This window comes from Tasmannia lanceolata, unplaced genomic scaffold (assembly GCF_043159265.1).
Source record: "Tasmannia lanceolata isolate RefF3 unplaced genomic scaffold, GAP_Taslan_0.1 ptg000012l, whole genome shotgun sequence".
NCBI classification, from domain to species: Eukaryota; Viridiplantae; Streptophyta; class Magnoliopsida; order Canellales; family Winteraceae; genus Tasmannia; species Tasmannia lanceolata.
In genome coordinates this window covers 6,220,483-6,247,905 of record NW_027518689.1, presented here as the reverse complement: position 1 = coordinate 6,247,905, position 27,423 = coordinate 6,220,483, and the positions used below count along the sequence as shown (strand labels likewise).

The 27,423-nt window shown below is 39.1% G+C and overlaps 1 protein-coding gene across 1 annotated transcript; it reads left to right on the top strand.

Annotated features, from left to right (window-relative positions):
* Window positions 1-27,423, top strand: LOC143887595 (FRIGIDA-like protein 4b). The gene is made up of 3 exons (XM_077391692.1): window positions 1-1,020; window positions 25,761-25,912; window positions 26,696-27,423. Exons 1-3 carry the CDS (start codon window positions 132-134, stop codon window positions 27,209-27,211), a joined length of 1,557 nt encoding a protein of 518 aa, XP_077247807.1. The 5' UTR covers window positions 1-131; the 3' UTR covers window positions 27,212-27,423.

Sequence of the window (27,423 nt, the reverse complement as noted above, 5' to 3'; positions counted from 1 at the left end):
CGAACACGTTTAAAGTCCGTACATCATCCCTCTTCCCGCTTTATCATTCCACGCCCCTTTTTTTAATCCCTGTTCTTCCCTTCCACTTGTTCTGTTTAGGGTTTCTCCCACACTTTTCCTTTTGCCTGAAAATGGGTTCGACCTCCATTACCCTGAATCCCTTACAAGCAACCTTCCAAGACCTAGAGAGACAAGCAGCTCTCATGAAGAGTTGCAGTCTCCTCTGGAAAGAACTCTCCGAACATTTCTCATCTTTAGAACAAGATCTCCAAAAGAAATCCCAAACCCTAAAGGAGAAAATCAAAACCCTAGATCACAAAACCAAGGAAACCCTAGACGTTCTTGAGAAGCGCGAGGTCACGATCGACGGCAACGTTGACATCGCCCTCGTAAAGGTCGAAGAACGCAAAGAAGCCGCGTTGATCGCTTTTGAAAAACATGGCGGAGAAATCGAAACCCTAGATTCTGTAGAGGAGGATTTACTTTTGAAATTGCGTTCTTTTTGCACGAAAATGGATTCAGAAGGGTTTTGGAATTTCGTTATTGGTAAAAAGAAGGATACTAAATTGCTTAGGGAGAAAATCCCTTTGGCTTTTTTGGATTGTATTGATCCTGCGAAATTTGTGTTGGAGGCAATTTCGTGGATTTTTCCTGTTGATAAGAGGGTTGGGGAGAATAAGAGTACACATGATTTGGGTTGGGCTTGTGTTTTGATTCTTGAATCGCTTGTCCCGGTTTTGGCTGATCCAGTGTTAGGGGTTTCACGTCCTTTGGTGACGCCGAGTGTGAAGGAGCAGGCGAGGGAGATTGCGGGGACTTGGAAGGCGAGTGTGGATGAGCGTGGGGGTGTTGAGAGTGTGATGTCTCCGTATGTGCATACGTTCTTGCAGCACTTGGTGACATTTGGGATTGTCTCGGCAGAGGATTCTGATCTTTATAGGAAGTTCGTTGTGGGTAACGCTTCGCGGAAGCCGATGCCAAAGCTTGCTGTTTTGCTAGGACTGGCGGATAAAATGGCTGGTAGGATTTTAGGCTCAATGTCTTTCAAAATTTTCAGTAATTACCGACTCTGGTTATAGTTTAATTCAATTTTTTGTGTTTTTTTTTGGTAGTTGCTGGGACTTGTTGCCTTTAGTACTTGTTCTCTTCATTTTTCTGTAGGAAGTAGTGTGTATATGTTAAGTCATAGCTAACCAAACCATTAAAAAAAAAGTCATAGCTAACCAATGTTGTTGGGCTTGCTTTTTTCAGTTATAAGTTTTCTGAATATTTGCTATTTTTGCTTGGATTTTACTGAGTTTGGATATAATTTTGTTCAATTTTTGTAGTTGCTGAGACCTGTTGCCTTTACTACTTGTTCTCTTCATTTATCTGGAGGAAATGTAGTGTGTATGTGTTAAAGTCATAGCTAATCAATGTTGAAATGACGAAATGGATGATAGAGTTTAGCAAACAAACTTTTGTGTCACCTTCATTCCTTAATACAAGAGATGACAATGTTTTTTTGTATTCATTGAGCTCTTGATTGTTCTGAATAGGTTTCAACTATGTTACTTTGGTCAGATATCTAGATGGGTATAGGATGGTGACACCCGAATCAGTGACGTTGAAATGCAGTATAGAGTGCCAGTTCATTCATTTTCTAATAAAAATAAAGAAATAGTAAAAGGGAATGTAGGCTTATGTGTCACTCATTTCTGTGTCTTTGTGGGCAGCCTTGTTGACATGAATCAACGCTCAGTCCAACACAGGAGTTTTGACTTCTGAAATTCCACTACCTATTATAGTTGCCACACTACCCATCGCTTATGAGGGCCACTACTTTTGTTTGGTTATGGTAGTAGTACAGACGCGATGGGTATAAGATGGTGACACCTGAATCAGTGACGTTGAAATGCAGTATAGAGTGCCAGTTCATTCATTTTCTAATAAAAATAAAGAAATAGTAAAAGGGAATGTAGGCTTATGGCTGTGTCTTTGTGGGCAGCCTTGTTGACATGAATCAAGGCTCAGTCCAACACAGGAGTTTTGACTTCTGAAATTCCACTACCTATTATAGTTGCCACACTACCCATCGCTTATGAGGGCCACTACTTTTGTTTGGTCATGGTAGTAGTACAGACGCAATGGATTAAACATTAGATTTTCCAATTGATTCTACCATAAACGATTTGCATCTACGTTGGATCAAAGAAAATTGACTATCCCATCTTATTTCTTTGATGCCCATTCATTGTTAGGTCCCAAGCCCTGCAGGAGCCATGATTTGTCCCATTGCTGAATCTTTAGGGCATGTTTGGATCTAGGGAAAAGGAAATTACAGAAAGTAATACTTTCTTGGAAAGTTAAATTTTTTTTTTTTGGATTTTATTTTTCTAGAATTTCTCTTTTCACTGTTTGGATGACATTCATCAGGATGATTCATGTTAGGGCTTGTTTCTATCATTTCTCTTTTCAATGTTTGGGACATCCAATGCATAACAGCCGGTTGAATAGGTCATCTTCAACCTCTAGCCCATATAGTTTTCTCATGATTTGCTGCAAACAAACAACCAAAATCTTCGTATCTCCTTGAAAAAAGTTGGAATGAAACTAAGGAGGTTGGAGGGAGAAGATGAGTTTCAAGAGAAGAAGATTGTTCTCTTGATGCCAAACACACAAAGAAACAACCCCAAGTTGTTATATCAAAAGCCTTTAAATTTCACTAAAAGAACTTACATATGAAGAAGATACATGGTCTAAAATATAGCCTATACTTCAAATCCGAGATTAACAATATCATAACTAAACTTAGCTTCCCTAAGTACCACTAACACATCACCCATAACTTCCCGAAAAAGTGATTTCCAAAGTGGTCAAGTCTATCTCCCAAGCTTCCAATGTAGAAGAAAATAAGTTGCAAAGTTCCAAGGAAGTCCAAGTGAATAGCAGTCAAGTGGTCAAGATCTAGTGGTCAAGCTTATAATTCCAACATCCTCCCTTAAGCTAGACCACTACGATATCGAGTTTTGTCTTCATCTTGATGAATGTATCGGACTTCAAAGCCTTTGTAAAAATATCTGCAACTTTGATCTTGAGTTTTTCAAAAACGAATGTTGACAACTGCGTCATTTACCAAGTCTCGAATGAAATGATACTTGATCCTTATGTGCTTGCTTTTGCCATGAAAACTGGATTATTTGTTAGAGAAATTGCCTAACTATTATCACAAAATAAATTTGTACCACGTTCTTGCGGATGTTTGAGTTCTTCTAATATCCATCGTAGCCAAAGAGCTCGACAACCCGCCGAAGATAATGAGATGTACTCCGCTTCCGCAGTAGAAAGAGCAACAGCCGATTGCTTCTTTGATGCCCATGAAATTGCACTCGAACCAATGTTAAAAACATAACCGGAAGTACTCTTGCTATCATCAACACCTCCGCCCCAATCACTATCAAAATAACCAGCCAAACTTGAATCTTCAACTCTTCTATAACATTTCCCATGATCAATGGTTCCACTTACATACCTTAGAATTCTTTTACCGGCTTCCTATCGACTTCTTTTTGGTGATTCCATAAATCTACTAATCATACTCACCGCAAACATAAGATCCGGTCTTGTGTCCGTCAAGTACATGAGACTACCAACAAGACTTCTATAAATAATTGCATCAACTCCTTTCTCATCTTCATTCTTGCATTGTTTCAAGCCAACTTCCGTAGGTGTGCATTAGCACCTTCCATTCTAAACCTCTTTAGCAAATCCCTTGCATACTTCTTTTGAGAAATAAAAATTCCATCTTTTCTTTGGTTGACCTCAATACCAAGAAAGAAATGGAGAAGACCCCTGTCGGTCATCTCAAATTCTTGCATCATATTTCTTTTGAATTCTTTACACTTGCTTGAACTATTGCCCGTAAAAATCAAATCATCAACATATAAGCAAACAATAAAAAACTCACCTTGGGTGCTCTCTTTGATATAGAGGGTGTGTTCATAAGGACACCTTTTAAAACCGTTCTTCATGAAATATCCGTCAATCGGCACACTTTGCTTTCTTCACCTTTCTTCACATAACCGGGAGGTTGATCAACATACACCTCCTCTTCAAGAAACCCATTCAAGAATGCCGATTTGACATCCATTTGATAAGCTTTCCAACTATTTTGTGCCGCCAAAGCTAGAACCATACGGATTATCTCAAGACGAGCAACAGGAGCAAATACTTTTTTGTAATCAATGCCATACCTTTGCTTGTAGCCTTTTACTACTAAGCGAGCTTTATACTTTTCAACTTCACCACTTGCATTCAATTTTGTCTTGTATAACCACTTCACACCAATAGTCTTTTGCCCATTTGGAAGCTCCGTTAGCTCCCAAGTATTGTTCCTTTGAATTGAACACATTTCTTGATCCATTGCTTGCTTCCACTTTTTTTCTTGACATGCTTCCTCAAAACTAATTGGATCGGCATCTACAAATAAAGTAAAATTTGCCAATTCTTCATCGGTAATTCTTCTAGACTTTTCGTAGATTTCTCTTATGCTTTTTGTCTTCTTTGGAGGAGAGTCGAGACTTGTTGAAGACGATGAAGATGATGGAGCCGAAGAAGATGGAGAAGAATATAGAGTGATAGGAGGAGTCATATCCTCTTCATTTTCTTCAATTCTACCATCACGAGTATTTTTGCTTTCATCCATATCTATAAAAGCTTCTTTTTTCTTCTCATTTTGATTCCAATTCCAAGACTCTTCTTCATTAAACTTCACATCCCTATTTATGACAATTTTCTTAGTCATGGGATTCAACAACTTGTACGCTTTTGAACTTTCACTATACCCAACAAGGATACATTTTTCAGATTTATCATCAAACTTTCTTTTTGTTTCATCCGGCAAGTGAAAGTAGGCAATACTACAAAAAATTCTCAAGTGAGAAACACAAGGCTTATGACCACTCCAAGCTTCTTGAGGAGTCATACCTTGAACACTTTTTGATGATGCCCGATTCAAGAGATAGATAGCACATGCAACGGCTTCCGCCCAAAACATATTAGGCATCCCTTTTGCTTTCAACATACTTCTAGCCAATTCCATAATCGTCTAATTCTTGCTTTCGGCAACCTCGTTTTGTTAAGGTGTGTACCGAGTGGTAAGTTGATTCCGAATCCCATTCTCTTTCAAGAAATTCTCAAACTCATGAAAAACATATTCACCAACCTCTATCGGAACACAAAGTTTTCAACATGAAACCGCTTTGCTTTTCAATCAAGCTCTTGAAAGTTTTAAAGCATCCAAAGATATCCGATTTTTCTTTAAGAAAATAAACCTACGTCTTTCTACTATAATCATCAATAAAGATGAGAAAATATTGATTACCTCCAATTGATGTTGTTTGCATAGGCCTGCATAAATCCGAATGCACTAGCTCAAGAGGATTTGATGCCCTCCGAGCCTTTCCAACGGGAAAAGAGTCACTTTGATTCTTTCCAAGTGCACATCCTTCACACACTTGATCTTGATGGTCGATGTTGGGCATGCCTGTCACCATATGCTTCTTATTCATGAGACTATATGCTTCTTATTCATGAGAGATAAAGTGCTGAAGCTCAAGTGACCATAGCGAAGATGCCATAACTATGACATAGCTTTGACAATGGTGTTGAAGCAAGGAAGAGCTTCACTTTGAAATTTAAGAGGAAACATCTTGTTTTGAGTCATTCTCATCTTGGCTATGAGAACATGATTTTTATCTTTGATTTCACATATATCTTCCTTGAAATGAACGTCACAACCTTTCATTAAAAGTTGCCCAACACTTGAGAGATTGCGCTTTGGACCTGGAATATAGAAAACATTTGAGATGCGCTTGACGCCTTTCTTTGTTTGAACAAGAATATCACCACTTCCCCTTACGGAAAGCCTCTTGTCATCACTCGTTCGAACTTCACTTTGGAGAGATTCATCCTACATTACAAATACGCCTTTGTTGCTGGTCATGTGGTTAGTACAACCACTATCAAGATACCACGTCTCATCAATAGCAACTTCTTGCATATTACAAGCAAGAAAAAGAGTGTCTTCTTATTTACTTTCATCTTTCTCATGAAGGTAGATTTTTTCTTACTTTCTTCTGCAATCTTCTTTCTACAATATTCATGGTATGACCAAACTTTTGACAATGATAGCATAGAATTTGGGATAAAGGTCTTCCTCTCCCTCTTCCTCTCGTAGAAGATCCACTTTCATCTTTTTCATATTCTTGATTTCTTTCACCACCATTTCTCCCTCTTCCACGAAAAGAATTTCTTTCTCTTCCTCTAGAGCCTCCCCTAAAAGAGACTTGAGTTTGAAAAGCTTGTTCTAGAGGAGAAGAATCAAATTGCTTCATTCGTAGTTCATGAGATTGGAGTGATCCCAATAAACTTTCTAAGGATAAAGAAGCTAAATCCTTAGATTCTTCAATCGGAACAACAATATATTCAAATATTTGAGTCAAACTTCTGAGTATTTTGTCCACAATCCTTCGATCTTGAATATCTTCACCATTAACTCTCAATTGATTCACAAGAGAAATATTACAATTAAAAAAATCTTCAACCGATTCTGAATCCTTCATCCTTAATGCACCAAACTCACATCTAAGAGTTTGTAATCTTACCAACTTTACTTTGTCTTCTCCTTTGTATGATGTATAGAGTGTATCCCATGCTTCTTATGCCGAAGTCATCGATGAAATTCGTTCAAAGATGACTTCATCCAACGCTTGATAGATAAAGAAAAAAGCCTTCTTGTCGTTCTTTCGATTATCTTTCAACTCATTGAGCTGTGGAGTGAGAGCCGCTTGATCCTCTGGTTCTTCAACGTCGGTCTCACAATATCCCATAGATCTTGGGATCCATACAACACCTTCATTTGAATGCTCCATTGGTTGTAGTTCTTGCCGTTGAATCGAGGAAGTTGAGGTTGCATCATATTGTTGGAAGCCATGATCAAACTTCAACCTGGCTCTGATACCACTTTGTTGGAATGAAACCAACGAGGTTGGAGGGAGAAGATGAGTTCCAAGAGAAGAAGATTGTTCTCTTGATGCCAAACACACAAAGAAACAACCCCAAGTTGTTATACTACTCAAAAGCCTTTAAATTTCACTAAAAGAACTTACATATGAAGAAGATACATGGTCTAAAATATAGCCTCTACTTCAAATCCGAGATTAACAATATCATAACCAAGGTTGCCAGAGCGGGAATCGAAAGCGGGAATCGAAACGGGAATTGAAAGCGGGAATCGAAGGCTCCCAGGGAAGAATCCTGCTCAAGGTTGCCAGAGCGGGAATCGAAAGCGGGAATCGAAGGCTCCCAGGGAAGAATCCTGCTTCCTTGATCATAACTAAACTTAGCTTCCCTAAGTACCACTAACACATTAACACATGAAAAGTAAATGACTAGCACAATTCCAAAACAAAGAAACTAAGTCCCTAGGCCATAACTTCCCAAAAAAGTGATTTCCAAAGTGGTCAAGTCCATCTTCCAAGCTTCCAATGTAGAAGAAAATAAGTTGCAAAGTTCCAAGGAAGTCCAAGTGAATAGGTAGTCAAGTGGTCAAGCTTATAATTCCAACAAAAAATAGAAAAAAAAACAAGTCGTAAGAAGAGAATGATATATAAAATCTTTGAAAAGCAAAGCATAAAAGAAAAAAAACAAGAATCTGCAGCCCTAAGCAATGAACCAGGAATCTTCCCCTGTGTCGAGGAATCACGATTCCCCGGAACCCGATTCCGAATCGGGAATCTCGGCGCTTCCCCAAAAAGTGGGAATCATGCTTCCTAGAATGTTAATCACGCTTCCTAGAATGGGAATCACACTTCCCTGAAATGGGAATCCCGCTTCCCCAACAGTGGGAATCGCGCTTCCCCAAAATGGGAATCGCGCTTCTCTAAAATTTGAATTGCGCATCCCCAAAATGGGAATCACAAAAATGGAAAACACGCTTCTCTGTCGTGCTTCCCCGGCGCTTCCCCTAACCCTTCACGCTTCCCGCTTCCCGCTTCCCGCTTCCCGCTTCCCGCTTCCCGCTTCCCACCATCCCGGGAGCCTTCGCTTCCCGCTTCCCGCTTCCCACTTCCCGTTTCGCTTCCTCCTCTCGATTCCCGCTCTGGCAACCTTGGCCTTAAGAAGAGAAGGATATATGAAATGCTTTGAATATGCTTGTTCTAGACTTTGTTTCGAAGTGAGTTTAGGGCTATAAAAGTGGGTTTAGGGCTGGAAGAGTGCCTGCTCCATGATATGGTCCATTTAAAAAAAGGATCATACACTTTAGAGATCTGTCCTTTCCCATTTCCTTGTTGACTTCGTTTCAATGTGCGTTTAGGGCTGTAATAGAGGTGGGTTTGTACCAGATGCCAGGAAAAAATAAAATCCCTAGATCCAAACATGCCCTTAGATTTTTGGCTAGATGGGCAAAAACCAATCCCTTGTCATGACGGAAGTGAAGGAAGGTTACTATATGCATCAGTGGGTGGCGTTTAGTGGCCATGTTTTTTTTTTTTTTTTTCTTTCTGAAAATTGACACATTTCATTAATATTATACTAGCATTCGGGACCAGAAGTCCCATCCTGTGATACAATATGTTTGAATAGAGAGTGCTAGCACGGGCATACCCGAGAGTCCGAGACTAATTAGTAAGCACAGAGTTACAATACAAAAGCAATTACCATTCACCTCCCCCTTTCTTCTTTTCATAGCTAACATGCAACATAAGATTAAAGAGTCCTTGTATACGTTTGCCTGAGCCCTTCAAAAAGTGCGGTTTACTCGGTTGTGGTAACAGAAACCAAGCTAGCAAACTGAAACCCTAAAGTAGATGAGCAACTCCATGATGAAAGGTAGCAGGTAAAAATTTCCTGAAAGGATGTTCAAGGCGAAAGACAGAGTCTCTCAAGCCAAGACTAAAGGATTGTATACTTCTGGATATAGGCCAATAATTTCAGATGCTATCAACACCAAAACCTGACTTGGATAGTCATCAGAATCACTATCATCAAACAAACTTAAAACCATCTAAAAATTCCCAAAAAACTACTATCTCCCTTCAGACTGGATTTCAAAGTAGCCCCTTTCATCTTGAAGAAAAACTAAACAAGGATTCAAACCTAAAAACCACGAGGCTCACAAGCCTAGATGAGTCCACATCCCGCCAGATAGCCCAGAACCTAAAAACTGCAAGAAAAATAACTTCACTTTCCATATTTTATCTGTTTCTTACCTCCCCGCTACTTAACTTCATCTATATCCTCTTTCTTTTGTCTTTTTTTCCTCTTCTTCCGGGCCGGAAGACTTTTATACAGGGTTATTTTCCTCGGCCCTTTAAGCTCCTTTCCCATTCCAACCTCTTTACTTTCCATCAAATTGCCATCGAGTGAAATAACTTTTTTGTGGCTTCCAAATCTTCATCATAATCGATTCCAAAAACATCTCCGATTGCTAATAGTTCATCCATTTCCTCGCGGGGAACAACATCATCTTTTTCCCTTTCTAGGGATTCCATTAGAGTAGAGTTTGTCTCCTGCATTTCTTCAACGATGCCTATCCGGTTTCGGACCTCTAGACTGACTTCCCGGTCAAGAATGTCCCTTGACTCCTAAGACACACCTTCAGGGGGACACAACATTTTCTTTAGCCGTTCTATCTTCGCCGCCTTATTCTCCTCCCATCGCAGACGACGTGCCTGACGCTCGCCTTCTTGAAAAAATCCATCTTATAAATCCGAACAAAAGCTTCCTTTGGGTCGGATTTTCCTGACATTAGAAGAAATCTTTCTCTGTTGTCTAGAGCTTCCCGCTTAAACTGCTTCCATTGCTGTTTCAGAATTTTCATCGATACCTCTTTGGGTGTCGGACATTTTTCCGACGCTAGTTGTTCATTGTATTCTAAGTCTCGAAGAAACTGTAGGTCACCCATCTCAAACGAGGCCGCCTCTCACTTCTTTGGGAAAGAAGAGGAGGAAGAATCCATAGGAGGGAAGGGAGGTCTAAAAGGTTTATCGAAATCCTTCAAAAGAGTGCTCAACTTAGAGGCTAGGGGTTGGGGTCCTCTCTCTTGCGGAAGCCCAGAAGGTTCCGTTTAAAAAGAGACAAACAGCCCTTTTTAGCTGATAAATATTTTTTCTCGATCAACGCCCCGCTCCCCTTGTGACATGAATCTGTTTTTTGGAGGCAAGAGTCTGAAATTAAGGCACCTGTCTCTTTCAACCGACTCTTAGTATTTTTCAAAACATTTTTCGGAAATGAGAAGTTCTTTTTCTTCCGAAAGAAGCGATTTTTGATTTTGACAGCCTTTTCAACTAGGTTGAAAGCTACCGTCAGAAATACCCTTTCTCGAACCTTTTCCCATAAGAATACTTGATTTAGCTTTTAAAGACTTCTGACCAGATCTTTCTTTTGGTTTGACCGAAATCCCTTTTAATGATGGGACTGAACTTTGCAAGGCTTCAGGCTGGTTAACCATTCCGGAGGTTGCAGAAAATTCAAAATCAGGGGTAGGTGGAATCAACGGTTGCTTTCCACTGGAAGTGACCAAATTACCCCCAGAGACTACCGGAGAGGGCCCATTCACCCGCGGTTCCACTTTCGGAGGGGAGTCAACGGGGGCATTTACCTTTGTGGCGTTCAGTGGCCATGTCATATTGCATCAAAATAGTCAACTGGGCTCTATTGATTTGCGCTTGGATTCTCTCATTCTTTTATGAAACCATAACTATGGGACCAGATCTCTCCTCTTGCTTTCCTTCATTTATAATATAGGTGTTGCTATTGTCATTCAAAAAAAAAAAAACAGTTGCTGCTATTAATTAGAGCTCTCTCGCTAGTAACTTGGTCTCTTTGTGATATTTCACCTGTTATTTCATTTCTGTACATTTGCTAAGAGTCATAGTTATGAAGTTTGAATTCGGGAAAAATTCGGTGAGACAATTTTTTAAAGAGTTGGGAGATGTTTGGAAATTATTGAAGAAAAGTTTTGAAAATAATATTGAATATAAGAAATGATATACTTTACAAAGCATACTATACTTACCATTAAAAAAAAAGCATACTATATTTATTTTTTTATTTACATTTTATAACTACAAAGTTTGTAAGCACATTATTACTCGAATCTTCCGTAGGAGTTCTTGTCTTTTTTAGGTTTTTAAATATAGTTTGTCAAATAAAAAATGCTCCTACTCATCTCATCCTTTAAACTGAAGGACTATAACTTTTATTAAAATGAAAAGGATGATGTATATTTTGTTATTTCATTCACCTCCTCTTTCTTTTACCCTCATCTCCATCCCCATTTTTTCGCCATGATCTTTGGTTTCCTCCCCCACTTGATCTTTGTTTTCAGCCAGCATGTGAATTGAAGTATTGTAATGATTGATTCCTATACCAAGAATCTTTGAAAAAAGCTTTGGATTGTAAAGATGAAGATAAAGAAATTGAAAAGAGAGAAATTTGGATCGGTAAGAATTAGGAAATTGGAAAAGGAGCTGGAAGAGATAGACAATGCGCTAGAGGAAGTGGAAGATGCAAGGGAGATGATTGGAGAGAGGAGATATGTAAAGAATATTGCACTTTATTAGTATGGAAGGAAATAAGCTACAGGCTGGTCTGTCTTGAGGAAGGGGATCACGATACTATATCATTCTGCAAAATGGCCTTGGTAAGACGTCGGGAAAAACATTTTTTTAGAAGATGTTGACATTAGTTGCATTCAAATTAATGAGGATCTAGTGGAAGATGAAAGAAGGATTGAGGAAGAGATAACCAATCTGATGCAGTGCCAACATGGCAGCCATGTCATGCCTAGGTGGTTTTGGTGGAGTTTCAAGGTGCAGTCCCTCATTAATGTTGCTGGCCCGTTTTGAACCTGCTTTTTGAGCTTCTAAATGGAAGAATTATGGAAAGTGGTAAACTACAAAGTTGTAGGTCTCTTTGAGATCTTTCCAACAAGTATTTGTGCTTGAAAATTGGATAAGAGGGTAGAAAGTTATGACAGTTTTGGTGGACTGTGTCTGTGGGTTCCCAAAACAGTCAAAGTTAGTGAGTTCCAATGCAATTAATGTTATGTTAGTTCCTAAGCTAGCTAGTGGAGGATCTTGAACGAATTTGCTTTGGTTTTCTTTTATTTAAAGAGTTAGAAACCATCTTTAGAGGGGATTTTGGATGTTGAGAAACTTATGTAATTGATGGAATATCAATTGGGTTGAGCATTACTCCCATTTTCTTCTTCTTTTTTTGTTGTGTTCTTGAGTTGTAATTTTCTTCTTCTTCCTTCTTAAGCACTCGCATTATCTGGTATCAGAGCTAACGTTACTCTCTTGGGCTAGCTTCGATTTGATTTTCATGGCGGCACGAAGAGGTAGAGGAAGGCGTGGTAACCAAATTATGGAAGATTTGAGAGATGAAAGAGATGATGAACTTCAAGCACTTCGAAGACAAGTTGAACAACTTACCATGCGACTTGAACGCCAAGAGGCTCGTAGTGAGCATGGTAGATCAAGCCGTGGAGGTTCTAGTGATGAATCCGATGTGAATCCCTTCGCCAATACAAGTGAAGAGGCTAGGTTGGGAAGGTTCTATCGTGATTTCGACACCGTCAAGATTGACTTGCCGGAGTTCCATGGTCGTCTACAACCCGAAGAGTTTCTTGAATGGCTTAGTGCCATTGAGAAGTTCTTTGATTACAAGGAGACACCCGAAAGCCAACGTGTGACGCTTGTGGCTACAAGGCTTCGTGGCTACGCTTCAACATGGTGGGATAAAGTTCAAGAGATGAGAATCCGCAAAGGAAAGTGTAAGATCTCTTTTTGGGAGAAAATAAAATCAAGGCTTAAGGAGAAATTTCTTCCGTTGGATTTTTCCCCAAATTATCTTTTCTCAATTCAACAACCTACGCCAATAATCCAAGAGTGTGTTGGACTACACCGAAGAATTCTACAAACTCATGGCTCGTAATGATATTCAAGAGGGTGAAGATCAACTTGTGGCAAGATATGTTGATGGTTTGAAGTTTTCCATTCGTGATGAGGTGGAAATGCACCGATCATTGAGCGTCAATGATGCTTATCAACTAGCCTTAAAGGTGGAGGCTAAGCTTTCTCGCCGTGGTGCTAAAAAGTATGTGGATGTTCGTAGTCTCTATCCTTCTTCTAAAGGTGAATCTTCACATGGTGGAGGAACAAAGTCAAGGTTTGAATATTTCAACAAAAAATCTACAAAATCAGCCCCTACACATCAAGTTGGAAATCAGCCCAATCGTCCCAACAATTCAAATGCTTGCTTCATGTGTGGTCAAGTTGGCCATCGTTTCAAAGATTGTCCAAAGCGGCAAGTAGTGGCCTTCGGTGATGAAGAAAATGATGATAATTTTGTTGATGATTCAAATCAGCCCATATATGATGAGGAAGATGACATACAACATGAAGAAATCGAACCCGAAGAAGGAGAAAGTTTGGTGATCCAAAGAGCACTTGCTACACCAAAGGTTGAATCCGATGATGATTGGCTTCGTTCCGATATTTTCAAGACTCGATGCGAATCTCATGACAATGTTTGCTCCATTGTGATTGATGGTGGGAGTTCTGAGAACATCGTATCTCATAAAATGGTGAACAAGCACAAACTTAAAACCGAACAACATCCAAAGCAGTATTGGATTGCATGGTTCAAGAAAGGATATGAGAGTAACTTTGTTATTTCCAAAAACAAATTTGATCAAGAGACTAATGATAATGGTAAATTCAATGCTCTACTTGTTGTTGAAACTAACGAGGAGTACGAGGAACTTCAACGGCAATTCAATGAATTCATCACCAAAGAAATTGGATCCGATTGCATATTAGGTGAACCGATGGATATTGAAGTGATGGGTGAATGGAAAAATATTACATCGATTTTTTCATCCAATTACATCGATCCATTTTTATTCGATCCTACATTGAAGCTCACAGTTGATGTTTATATATTCAAACATGTTCAAAATCTAGACAAGTTATCACTTCTTCATGGAGATTATGAAGCGGAGTTTGATCTTGGGAAGTTTCAATTGATGATCATTCTTCGATACTTCAAGGTTCGAGGGTGAGATTTCTTGAACCAAGGAAGTTTAGCAAATTTCAAGATCGTGTGGATGCCCCTTTTCAAGTGCTTAAGAAAATTGGGGATAGTGCATTCAAGGTTGAGCTCCCTCCAAATATTAATACTCACCCAACTTCAATGTCAAAGACTTGACAACTTATCATGGAGAGCTTGATGAGAACTCGTGGGCGAGTTCTTTCTCACCCGGAAATGATGATGCAGTGCCAACATGGCAGCCATGTCATGCCTGGGTGGTTTTGGTGGAGTTCCAAGGTGCAGTCCCTCATTAATGTTGCTGGCCCGTTTTGAACCTGCTTTTTGAGCTTCTAAATGGAAGAATTATGGAAAGTGGTAAACGACAAAGTTGTAGGTCTCTTTGAGATCTTTCCAACAAGTATTTGTGCTTGAAAATTGGATAAGAGGGTAGAAAGTTATGACAGTTTTGGTGGACTGTGTCTGTGGGTTCTCAAAACAGTCAAAGTTAGTGAGTTCCAATGCAATTAATGTTATGTTAGTCCCTAAGCTAGCTAGTGGAGGATCTTGAACGAATTTGCTTTGGTTTTCTTTTATTTAAAGAGTTAGAAACCATCTTTAGAGGGGACTTTGGATGTTGAGAAACTTATGTAATTGATGGAATATCAATTGGGTTGAGCATTGCTCCCATTTTCTTCTTCTTCTCTTGTTGTGTTCTTGATTTCTATTTTTCTTCTTCTTCCCTCTTAAGCACCCGCATTACAATCTCTATAGAAGATTACAATAGGGAGAGAAGGTGGACACCAACATTAGAAAAATTGGCTTTCAAGCAGATTTCAAGAGAGGCTGATGAGGTGTTAGAAGCAAAATTTGGAGAAGAGGAGGTTAAAGAGGCAGTTTTCTCGATTGATGGAGACAACAGATTTGGATGTTCAAATTTGAATTTTATCAAGACCTATGGGAGACAGCTAAGGGTGATAGTATGAAGGAAATGGAAAAATTTCAAGAAAGGAGCAAAGTCAACAATAAGTTAAAGATACCATTTATTTCGTTGATTCCAAAGAATGGTGGCACGAGAAATGGAATATTTCAGATCAATTAGCCTAGTAGGAAGTTTATCTAGGATCATAGCAGGAACATTGGATGTGAGTATGAAAAAGATCATGAGTCAGATTATACCTCCATTCTGAGCTGCACTTGTGGAAGGAAGACAAATACTTGATATTGTAGTGTTTGGAGACACGGAATAAAGAAGGTAGGGAACGGGTGGTGTGTAAGGTAGATTTTCTCCATACGACCATATTCAATGGGAGTTCTTTGACTATCTCTTGGGAAGAAAGGGTTTTGGGGTAATAAGGAGGGGGTGGATAAAGGAATGCATCACGGGTTTTGGGGTTATAAGGAGGGGGTGGATAAAGGGATGCATCATGGGGTTCTCAGATTTATTTTATAGAACACTGAGGGGATTCTTCTTTAGTAGTAGAGGACTATGACAAGGGGACTCATTTTCTCTCTTCTTATTCACAATAGTAGAAGAGGCAGAGTAGATTACTCATCATGGCAGGGCTGGGAGAGAGGGGGGGGGGGGGGGGGTGGTTGTTAATAAGAGAGATGCGAAATACAAGGGGGCATATACGCACATTGTCTATAATCAGATGATGATACATTTGTATTTTGTGAGTCCAACATGGAGCAAGTGAAGAAACCAAGGCACATACTAAGATATTATATATAAAGGCTGTTTTCAGACTCAGAGTAAACATGGGAAAGAGTGCAATGATAGGTTGCATGTGGGTCAAGGAAATATGAGGCAGCTGGCTGAAGTCCTTGGATGCACAACCCATAATTTTCTAAATCGTGCTTGGTAATAACATTGTGCTTGGAAATTCCATGGAGAACTATGTGGCCTCCTATGAAAGAAAAAATGGAAAGGAAGCTACCAGGATGGAAGATGAATCACTTGTTGTTTGGAGGGTTAATACTCATCAAGGCAACCCTATCCAACATCCAATCTACTTTATATTTTTTTTCAAAATTCCAGTGGATGTGGCAACAAATCTTTAAAGGAGTCAAAGGAATTTCCTATAGGAAGGTAGGGAAAAGCCTAAAACACATAGTAAGATAAGTCAAGGTGTGCAAATCCTAGAAAAAAGGGTGAGAATTTAATCACAAGGAACATGGCTTTCCTTGGGAAATGGTTCCGAAGGTTTGAGGAGGAGAAAGAAGCTTTATGGAGAAGGGTGGCCAATAAATATTTGGCCCGGGTTTGGGGGGGTTGGAATATTTGGAAATTAGGTAGTGGGGGAGGCTTAGGGGCTTGATGGTCAACCTGGCTGCCATCAATTCGTTTCGTGAGGGGGTTAGGTTTATGATAGGAAATGGTGAGGATGAGATTTTCCCACACGATACAAGGCTAGATAAGGTCCCATTATGCCAATCAGTCTCGAACATCTTTAGGCTAGTGAAAAAAAATTCTGGAATATTTGTCATGAAAGGGTGGGGGGATGGATACTTTATATGAACCTTCAAGAATTAGAATTTATATGTCGTCTACAACTGTTTGGTGTTCTTGAAGGCTGTTTTGTGTCTCAGATGCAAGTGGTGAATTCACGTTTAAGTCATTTTACCGGTGATGAGTCACCATTCAATTGGTGAATGGTCTGGAACACGTTGTTCCTACAAGAATTCAACCATTCATATGGGCACAAATACTGTAGAGAATTAGTACTCAGGATCTTTTGCAAAGAATGAAATTCCTGTTAGCATTTGTATTTTGTGTAAGGAAGACAGGAGACAATGAATTGCCTGTTGCTGCACAGCGAAGGCATTGCATTTATATGGTTGCAGATTTTTGTGTGTTGCCAAGTACAAAAACGAATCTGCTGGAAACATAGATGAAAATTTTGCTTCGTTTCGCCTCGAATGGACGAAACTTTTCGTTTCGGTCCAAAAAATGGAATGAAATGCCATATAAAACATTTCGTTCCGGATTTCGGTAATTTCGTCTAAAATTTTCCGAAATCCGAAATGGCCGAAATTCCGGATTTCGTCCGAAACTTGAAGATTTAATTTTTCTTCTACTCTCCTCGTCTCTTCTTGGTTCTCTTCTCTTCTTTAAATGCCTTTACTATTTTTAATGTCCATTTACTTGAGCGTTACATGTAAATAAGGGAATACCCTCTATTTGGATTCATTAAAAATAGTTTCAAAACCTAATTCTAAAAGGATAAAAAGTCAACTTTCCAATTCTAGTACAAAATTCAAAAAAATTAGGCCGGGTCAAAATCTTAACTTCCAAACGATGGGGTATTATTTCAATTTTAAAAATTCATAAATTCTATCATGTCCAAGCAATATGAAATCCCAAAAGCCCGGTAAAAAAATCTCATTATTTGGTCAGTAAAAATTTTTCATTTTGTCACGATGGTCAGTAAAAATTATTTCATTTTGTCACGCACTGGTCAATAGACAGGTCAACATAGGCCATTTCAACTGATAGTGATTCCCTTTAGGCTTTGTTCACTTGTTTTCCCGCTGCAGGAAAGGAAAAGAAAGGAAGGGAATCTGACGTGGCAAAATGGAAAGGAAAGGAAAAGAAACTGTGATTTTCCCTCGCTTTCTCGCTGTTCACTTGCCCAGAAAGTGAGGGAAAATATGCAGGAAACTTGTTTTCTGTTCACTTGCCCAGAAAGTAAGGGAAAATATGCAGAAACCCCATATTAAACATATTTTTCACCAGATTCTTGGGGCATTACCTGCTACCACATAAACAACATGTACATAGTATGATCCACCAACATAAATTAAACATAAGTTATAACATTTTCACCTATCTCATACACCCAAAATATAGATAAACATCACATAGTTCATATATAAACGGTTTGGTGAAGCACTGACTTGGGGGAAATGAGAGAAAAGAAGAATATCAGCAGAAAAAAACCTCAAAAATGCAGAGAAAGAAGAAATCTCCAACAAAGATGTCTAAAAATACACAACAATGAAGAAAGAGGGTTTGGTGAAGCACTGACTTGGGGGAAAACAAGATCTGAAACTATTTATGAGGAGAAGAGAAGAAATCTGCAGAAATAAAACCTAAAAATGAAGATAAAAGTAGAAGTAGGGTTTGGTGGAGCAACCAGCTTCGGGAAAACAAGATCCGAACGGAAAAACCCAAAAACGACGAGATTTGGAGGGTTCTAAATGCTACAAACTTACAGATCTGAGGAGTTTATGTCGGGAAAAACAAGATCTGACGAGTTTATGTCGGAGAGAAATCAGTGTTTGGGCCAAAATCGTGGAAAACGAGGAAGAATAAATGAAAAATAGGGATAGATGAGAGAGGGAGACGGGATGTATCTTTTCCGTGCTCGCCGGTCCGGTGACGCCGCCAGAGATGGTGTGTAGAAGACGAACCAGTGGACTCGTTTTTAGGTTGAGAAGTTGAGGAGGAGGCGAGGCCAATTGAAAAGTTGAGAATGAGACGAGGGCATCGTGATATTAATTTTCCCGTGAGAAAGGAAAGTGATTTTCCGACAGATTTGGGGGGAAATAAGTCTCGCGTTTCATGGGAAAATTGCTTTTCCATGTCATTTCATACATTTTCCACATCAGCTAATTAATTTTCTCGTCAAAGCAAGCGAACGCAGGTATTTCTGCTTTCCTGAGAAAAAAATGCCTATTTTCCTTTCCTCTCCTTTCCCGAGACGGCAAGTGAACAGAGCCTTAAGTAAATGTTGGATCTTTTACATATTTGGTTTATTTAATTGTTTCTTATATTTTTCTAACAATTCTTTAATTTTTTGAATTTTTTTCATATTTTTAACTATTAAAAAAAAAATTCCCTCGCCGTAGCGGAACGAAAAGTTTCGAACGAAATCAGAACGAAATGACATAAATTTCTGAAACTTTCCGTTCCGGTCACCAGAATGAAATGGCGACCAAAAGGAAACTTACAACTTAGGTTGGAAGGTTCGAGATGCCAATATTTTATCCATACGAGAAGGGCCTTTTGGTCTATAGCTCAATTTGTAGTAATGTGGAGAATATGGAATGAATGGAAACCCAAATGTTTGAAGGGCAGCACTCTAGTTACATGAAGTTAGCATGAAAAATGATCCAGTACACCATCTCCTCAACCATCACCGGAATCTTCAGATTTTTTGGAACTTCTTTGGATGTAGAAAGCATTATTCTTCCTTCTTTGTATCCTTTTCCAGCTTCGCAGGAATCATCCGTGGCCAAAACCCTACCTACCTTACTCCCAATCGTTCGAAAATTCTCCAACATCCAGGCCTGCGTTGGGGGCCCTCTCACAGACCACCACGAGGCAGATAGGAGTCCTAAAAACTTTAAGTTCCACATCTCCAGCTGTGTAAATGGGGAATCATCATGTTCGTTCCTCTTTTTCTTTATCTCCTGTACATCTCTGCTTCTTCCAGGGGCAGGATTAGCACTTCTCTAAGTGCCATCTGATGGATTTGGTTGCCTTTCTCCAGCCCACTAGTTCGTTGTAGCCAATCCTTCAGAGCTGACATATCTCTGGTAAACCTTTGGGGCAGGTTTTCCCATAGGTTTCTAATTGCCTCTGGTAGTGATTTCAGAGAGATAGGTTCAACCCAATAGTCTTTTTCTCTAGAGAGTGTTCCTCTTGGAATCGCCCCTCTTCCTCGTCGTTTCTTTCTTCACGGTCCAACAATACCACCTCTGTTCTGGCTGATGTTTCAACTTCAGATCCCTCTTCTTGGCTCCCTACATTTCCCCCCTTCTCTGTTTTTCGACTATTAATGGGGTTTCTATCAGATTGGGACCATATCTTCTTACATTTTAGACAGTCTGATCTCCTTCTGAAATTGATGAAATCTAGAATATCTCCAGTCGCCCATCTTCAATTCCTTCCTCCGCTGCTCCACTCTTGCAATCCTTTTCTCCCTTCTACTAGTCTGCATGATCTATTGCCCTTGATTTCTCCTTTGATCTTGGTTTTTCTGGATCGGGATTTGGTTGTTCGCCTCGAACCTCTCGATCCATCTCTGATTTCTGCCGAATCTGTCTTGCCATCTTTGATTTCTTCTTGTTTCCATCCCTCTTTACCTTTTGAACAATAAACACAAATGCTTCTTGTCTTTCATCTGTATCTTCATTTTCAACCTGGCACCATTCAGTTTTCTATCCCTAAAATCATCTTTCTCTCATTCTTTCTTCTCTCTTTTATTCTATTCCATCTTTCTCTTCTCCCATCCTCAAAATACATGGCATTTCTAACCAATCAATTTTTGAAGGCTCAAACATATTCAGATCAGTTTATCACATCTTCAATCAAAATTTCACAAACAGTAACCAATTCAAATGATTTGATGAAACATAGTTTGGAGCTTTCTTAGTAGAAAAAACTGCCAAAGTTCCTTCTTTGTATGGTGGATCCAGTCCCTCTTGATTTCACAAAATTGCATCTGCTCAGTACTCTTGATGGAAGTTTGAAACGTTCGGAGGCGGCCAAATCTTCCCAACGGGCTCCCTGATTCGCCTCGTTTGATCCTTGTTACCTTCCAGTCCAACACCATGAAGCTCTTCAAGCTGCATTCATGTAACCTTCCAGTCCACCTACAGATCCCATTACCAATACAAAGCTCGCTGGGACCACTTGACAAGTTGATTTTTGAGGTCGTCGTTCTCGGCTTTGCTATGAACAGTCCAGAGACTTCTGTACTGAGCCGAGGGCTGGGAAAAGAATGCCTGCCTATTAAGGCTATAAATCTTTGCATTCTTTTTTCCTTTTAAGGCTATAAATAATTGCATTCTTTTTTTCCCGCTTTTCAGGTAGGAAATGACAGAAGGACGATTGGAGCCTAACCTTCATTAGGTCATCTACGAATCTTACTGATTTTGACATAGACATCGAGTGAATGCTTACTGGAAGCGGGCTGCAAATCTTCACTTTTTAAAAGTTTCTTTTTCCACCTTAAATGATTTTTCAAATCCATCTTTTTCCATTTTGGATGTATTAAGCGAGTTGGATTAATCGAGTCCGTGAATATTTGTACAAATTAGAACTTTAGAAGTCCCCTAAAACTAAGAAAAAGGATTGAAATCAACTGGAATAGACTGAAAGTTGAAACTGCCAGAAATGGAAAAAAAGATTGAAATCAAATATGAGAGGAAATTTAAACGGTGGTGGAGCAAAGGAAAAATCAAAACAAATGGTCAAAGAGAAATGAAAAACTTAGAGAAATCAAAAGTGGAGTAATTTGAAGATGGGTTTCTGAGCATTTGTGGGGATCTCATCCTACATCTCAATGGAATCACAACAGTCTCCTTGTTCATAAGTTCCCAACTCCAACAATCAAGATGAGGAATAAAAAACTAACAAAAAGAAATCAAGGGTGGGCATGGGGAAAGAAGCCGTGCCCCTTTTTTTCTCCCTTTCTGCCTCTATTTCTTCTTCTCCTAAGGAGTTTAAGGTTGGAGGACAAGGGCGGCGGCTGGCCGATGGGGGAGGTGGATGGGCAGAGAAAAAAGAGGTTAGGGTATGCCAGGTTGGGAGGGCGACGGGTGACCAAAAACTCACAGCCAATACAATGGAGAGAGACGCAGAGAAGAAAGTGCAAATTAGGGCTTGATGGTAACTTTGTAATTTAGGAAGCAGAAGATGGTAAAATCGAAAAAGTGCAACGCATTTTACGCGTGTTTTTAAACATTTTCTTCAGAAAATCCCAATTTTTTTTGCAAATGGGCGTTTGAAATGGTGTTTTATACTTCTATGACTCAAAATGTGTTTTTTTTTTCCAAAATAACCTCATTTAAAACAGCGCTTTTCTAACTACGGTTTTGCTTGGCTGAGTTCTTGTCTGAGTATGATTTATACCCCACCAAGTCAATGAAAACCTCCTTTGACTAGCCGGGATTAATGAAAAGTTGACCGCATCAATCATTGACTCGCCTGAGTTGACTCTGGGCTAGTTTCCGTTCGAGTCCAAATTTTTAAACATTGATCCAGAGAATCAACAACATAAATCCTGTTATCATAGAACAAGCTAAATGAAATGTCGTCATCATTAAGGGTCCCTTGGAAATTTTACCCTCATTTCCATACCCTTCCTACACCTATCTTTGTTTAAACACCAATGTGACACTATAACTATCTTTGTGTTTTCATTCATTATAATGGGAAAAGCTTTCCATGGATCATAATACAGGAATTCTCTCTAATGATATTTATTCATTTTTTGTTCGGAATAAAAAATATAGAAGGAGAAGAGTGTGCATTGCATTGGATGTATTCAAACAAAGAAAAAAATGAGACCTAAAGAGCAGGAATGACCTTGGCACACCTTCGGTAAAAAGTCAGATTTTTTTCTTTTTAATTTCCCTTCCAATGCACGTGCCTGGTGTTATTAACTATTTACAAATGTACACTCTCATTTGTACTTGTGAACCTCCATAGTAGAATTTATTACAATTTCTCATCCACCTAATGACCTAGAAAAAATTAATAGAGAACTTATTCACTCTCTCGAAAAAACAAGGGCTTCAACCTTACTTAAATCCTTAATACAAGTGGGACTTGAAAAGAATAGTCTTTCTCTTCCTATTCTCTGATAATATCAATCCATTTTGGACTAGGATTGTTGAGAGAGCAATCCAAAGTCGTTTATGACTCCCACATTTTTTTTTGTCAAGTCTTGATATCGAACAAGAAGTAAAAAATGCCTCCTTGCCATCATCAGTGACCACTTTATAGAGAATAAAAAAAAGGGCGGTCCAGTGCACGAGGCTCCCGCCATTGCGGGTTCTGGGGAGGGCTAAATGTACGTAGCCTTACCCCTGCTTTGCAGAGAGGCTGTTTCCGTGACTCGAAACCGTGACCACCAGGTCACAATGGAGCAACCTTACCGTTGCGCCAAGGCTCGCCCTCTACCACTTTATAGAGAACATAACTGATAATTTACCCACATGGTAACTGAATTCTTGTGTAGGCACTTGTTGTATCCGCCATGATACGATACCAACACCATTATCGCATAATGCATCTAGACAATTGTTGGTTAAAATAGTTATCACATCTTGAGCATGTCTCTCTTTGAATTAAGTATCGTGTTTTTTTGCTTCTCACTGTCGCATTTTTGCTACTATAGTAATGAGCATCTTATAGATTCTAGAATTAATATATTATTAATTCCATCTTCTAGTGTAATCTAGTTAAGTTCTGTAATGATTATTTAGATACTTCTTCCATCTTATCTCATGGTATGCATGTATCTTCGTTACCATGTTTGTATCTTTATTTGTATCTCGATATAATAGCTCACAAGATTCAACATCCAACATCAAGTGCTCCTCCCAATCCTATGAATATGCACTCCATCTAACTTGGCCATTATCTTTTCAAAGAGATCCATCTATCTCCTCATCATCCTTGAAATTCTTCGTAGTGTTTGTATGGACTCTAACCCCTACCTTTCCTAATAATCAATCATTTCAGGCGACATGCTATATAGACCATTATATGCCCATCACAACTGGATTCAGCTTTGAGGAATTTACCCCTTGGCTGATTTTTCATGCTTCACTTTTCCCCATGGTTGGAGTGCATTCGACTCCAGTTGGAGAGAATCAAACAATAAAAATCTCCATTTTTATTGAAAATTAAAACCAAAAACTCTTTTGCTTTTGACAGTGCTGCTTGGAGTTGTGGCTACTTTACACTGCATCACTTCTCCTTGATTAGGGAGAGTTCAACTCCAAGGAATTTGATAAATGTCATCATCTATTTGTTAGAGTTTTTTAAGTAATCTACGTCCTCTTGAAACTATCTTAGTGCTTTGCTTTACTATGAATAAGTATATCCTCCCCCTTGCAATTTTGCATGGGCCAGATGTCAAGAACATCTACAATCGCTTCTTGGCTCTTTTGAAATTGGTTGGCCAACTCCTCTTCCACTCCTTGTTCTTCATTAACATCATGTTCAGTGTTTTCATATGATTTAAGATTGTAAAATAGTGTTAAAGTGACCATTCTAAAAAAAGAAAAGAAAAAAGAGAGTGTTAAATTTAGGATCTTTGGCCTTTTCTCCCACTTCAGTATTTTGCATCTAGGTTTCATGTTTCAGTTTTGGTTGTAACGAAAATGGAAACATCTCTGTTTCAGATGAAAATTTTGGTGAAAATATGCAAAACCACATAAATGTATGGAAACATATGGAAATGACGGGCATTTAAGATGAAACTTCAAAAAGTGCTAGAAGTACAAATACACTACAAAACCATCACGTAAGAAAACCACCATAACAACATCGAACACCTAGTGATATGCGTTGTCTGGCATGTCGGATTATTCGGTACATACTACTTTTCACATGTAATTTATATAATTATTTATACATAATAAATACACTACATTTGACTTACAGTTCATATAAATATATTTTTTTCCATTATATTATATATAATGATGTAACACATATTGTTATAGCATACTATATACCACTAATACACTTACGGTTTTGGTTTCAAGAGATCTTGAACCCGCGTACTCTTCTTCTGCGAGACTCCATCCAAATCCGCCACTCGTTGGTTGGTGTTCAATTCTGTTCTGTGAGGAGCCGTGGTGGTCCCCCCCGAACTGTCTCAGGACTCTGTCGTTTTGTTTTGTTTTGTTTTGTTTTTTTTTGTATCGATTTTGGTACCAATTTAAAACCATATTTTGTGTGGACCAATTTTCTTCACCTTGAGATTCTGATAAGTGCATTATGGGGAGTGCTCTTTCTCTTGGTGAATCATGTCACCCTCTTGAATTTTTTTGGGGTGACAGTGCAAATTAGTAAAGAAAACATAAAAGAAAAAAATATAATCTTACTTGTGCCGGTCATTATCATGCTCCATATCCTTTTTACTTCTTCATGTAGATGATGGCATGCTTAGCCACCGTATTTGAAATCACTGCATTATCATGACGACTGGCAAAGGACCCAAATCAGTTGCATGTTTTTTTTTTTTGAAAGGAGGGGGGGGGTTCCATACACAAAACTTCAAAATGATCTCTTCCAGTGGTTCAATTTATTGAGTTAAAAGGCAAACTCTTCCTGTGCAAAGAATACATCTCAGACTTGCATTTTCTCAACGATCAGCTGAGCAATTTACCCACATTCCAATTCACAATTTGTTGTGTGCATTGATTTAGGGATGATACCAATGGTTCAATTTATTGAGTTAAAAGGCAAACTCTTCCTGTGCAAAGAATACATCTCAGACTTGCATTTTCTCAACAATCAGCTTAGCAATTTACCCACATTCCAATTCTCAATTTGTTGTGTGCATTGATTTAGGGATGATAACCACTATAAAATTCTAATGTGGTTTCAATTTCTTCAACAACATTCTCCTCGAAAGTGGTCTAAAAAATTTGATATCATGATCATATCATCGATGGTATTCTGACGTGTAACAATTTCCTTAGTTTTTCTATCAATTTATTTGCAACGTAAAATATCTTTTACCTTAATTGTTCGATATTTTCTATTTTTTCACATGGGTGTGTGTTCTTAGGAATTAGTGGCTGGATTTTTTTCTTTCCAAATGCTGGAATTAATGGTTACATCAAAACTGATGGGTTAGAAGTTCAGCTCTCACCCTATTGCACAAACAAGATGGCTTTACTCCGTGACTTGCCATGCTCTTTACTTGCAGATATTATTGAAGAATTAATCAGCAAGGGACAACAGGTTGATGCAGTTCATTTTTGTTTTGAGGCTGGCCTTGTGGACAAGTTCCCCCCTGTTCCTCTGCTGAAATCTCATCTGAAGGATTCAAAGAAGGCTAATCGTAAAGGCCGACCTGTGGTATATCTTTGTTATCTTCTGGTTGAATTGCTTTTTTTTTTGTTCTGTACAAAAAAGGGCAAAGATTACTTCCATTTCCATAATTGATAGGGGTGCAACTCGGGTTGATTTTTGAGAATTTGGTTTGAGCTTTTGCCATAAAATTGGGATGGGTTCGGGTTGATTCCAATTCATGTTTTGGAGCCAAAGTTTAACCCGGCCCAACCCAAGTTGCACGCCCAATATTTCAAGTTCTTGGTTAGATGCTAAATTTTCAAGAGGTGGTGTAATCTGATGTCCAAAAACATTTGGTTCAACTTGAACATGCTGAGTTGATTTGGTTTAGCTTGTTCTTCTAGTGGCCTGGTATGGGGACTTGGCCTATGAGTTTTGCATTGACTTTGCTGGCTCAAAGTTTTGAAAATGGGCGGAGTTTCTGAACTTTGTGCAATCTAAACAAATTACGAAATCAATTTGTCATTTAAAAAATTGCTTTTAAGAATTTTGTTGAAAGACTTGAATACCTAATTAACTGAAAGCTCCCAGAATTGTTTGACATGACCAAAATCTCCCCGCAAATGAATGCCCTTGCAGCCCTTTTGGATCTCCAATGGTGCCTTCCCTTGAATGGATGTTGTTATGATCATTTGTGAGAGCTTTATTCGATGACATGTAGAAAACCCCCCTAAAATATGAATAGAAAAAAATGTTGGGGGCTGGGGATCAAAATTTGTGCAGCATGTTTTGTTTTGGAGAAGAAACTCATTACCAATGAGTGAATGCCCATCTTGATGTTTCTTGCAGGACTTGGTCCGCAAAGAACAGATGGCCCTACGGGATGTCATCAAGTGCATTGAGGACTACAAACTAGAAGCTGAATTTCCTTCGGAAAGCCTCCGTAAGCGCCTAGAACAGCTTGAGAAGGTCAAGGTCGATAAGAAGAAACCAGTCTCCATCCCTGCCAACAAACGAACAAGAGCCAACAATGGTGGCCCAATGCCTCCTGCTAAGGCCGGACGCCTGACAAATGCCTATGTGTCTTCTTTCCCAACAGGCCCCACATTCGTCCGATCACCCTCTGGCCACTCCCAATATCCAGCTGGAGTCCCACAATATGCTTATGATAATAGGCCAGCTCCCCCTTCCATGTACGGCAGCAGGAGTTCCCCGGCTGTTAGGGACCCCTACGCCTACGCACTTGAAGAAGTTGCTCCCCCAGCTCTCCCTGGTTCGTATCATGGTGCCCCCATGAATTATCCAGCATATGGAGGCTATGGCAATGGTTTAGCTCCTGGATATCAGCAGACTTATTATAGATAGAGACTGACTGTAACACGCTCTTGGAAGATGGTAACACTTGATGACCCAGTCTCATTTGGTTTGTTTATAATCAGTACTAACTAGTAATGACATGTTGGCAATGTGTGTTGTAACTCTTTAGGCTGTTTCTTGTATTTCTAATCTTAGTACTTGTAGAGATGATTTTAGAAATATTCAGGAAATGTTAATGTTCATGATGATTGTTAGAGATA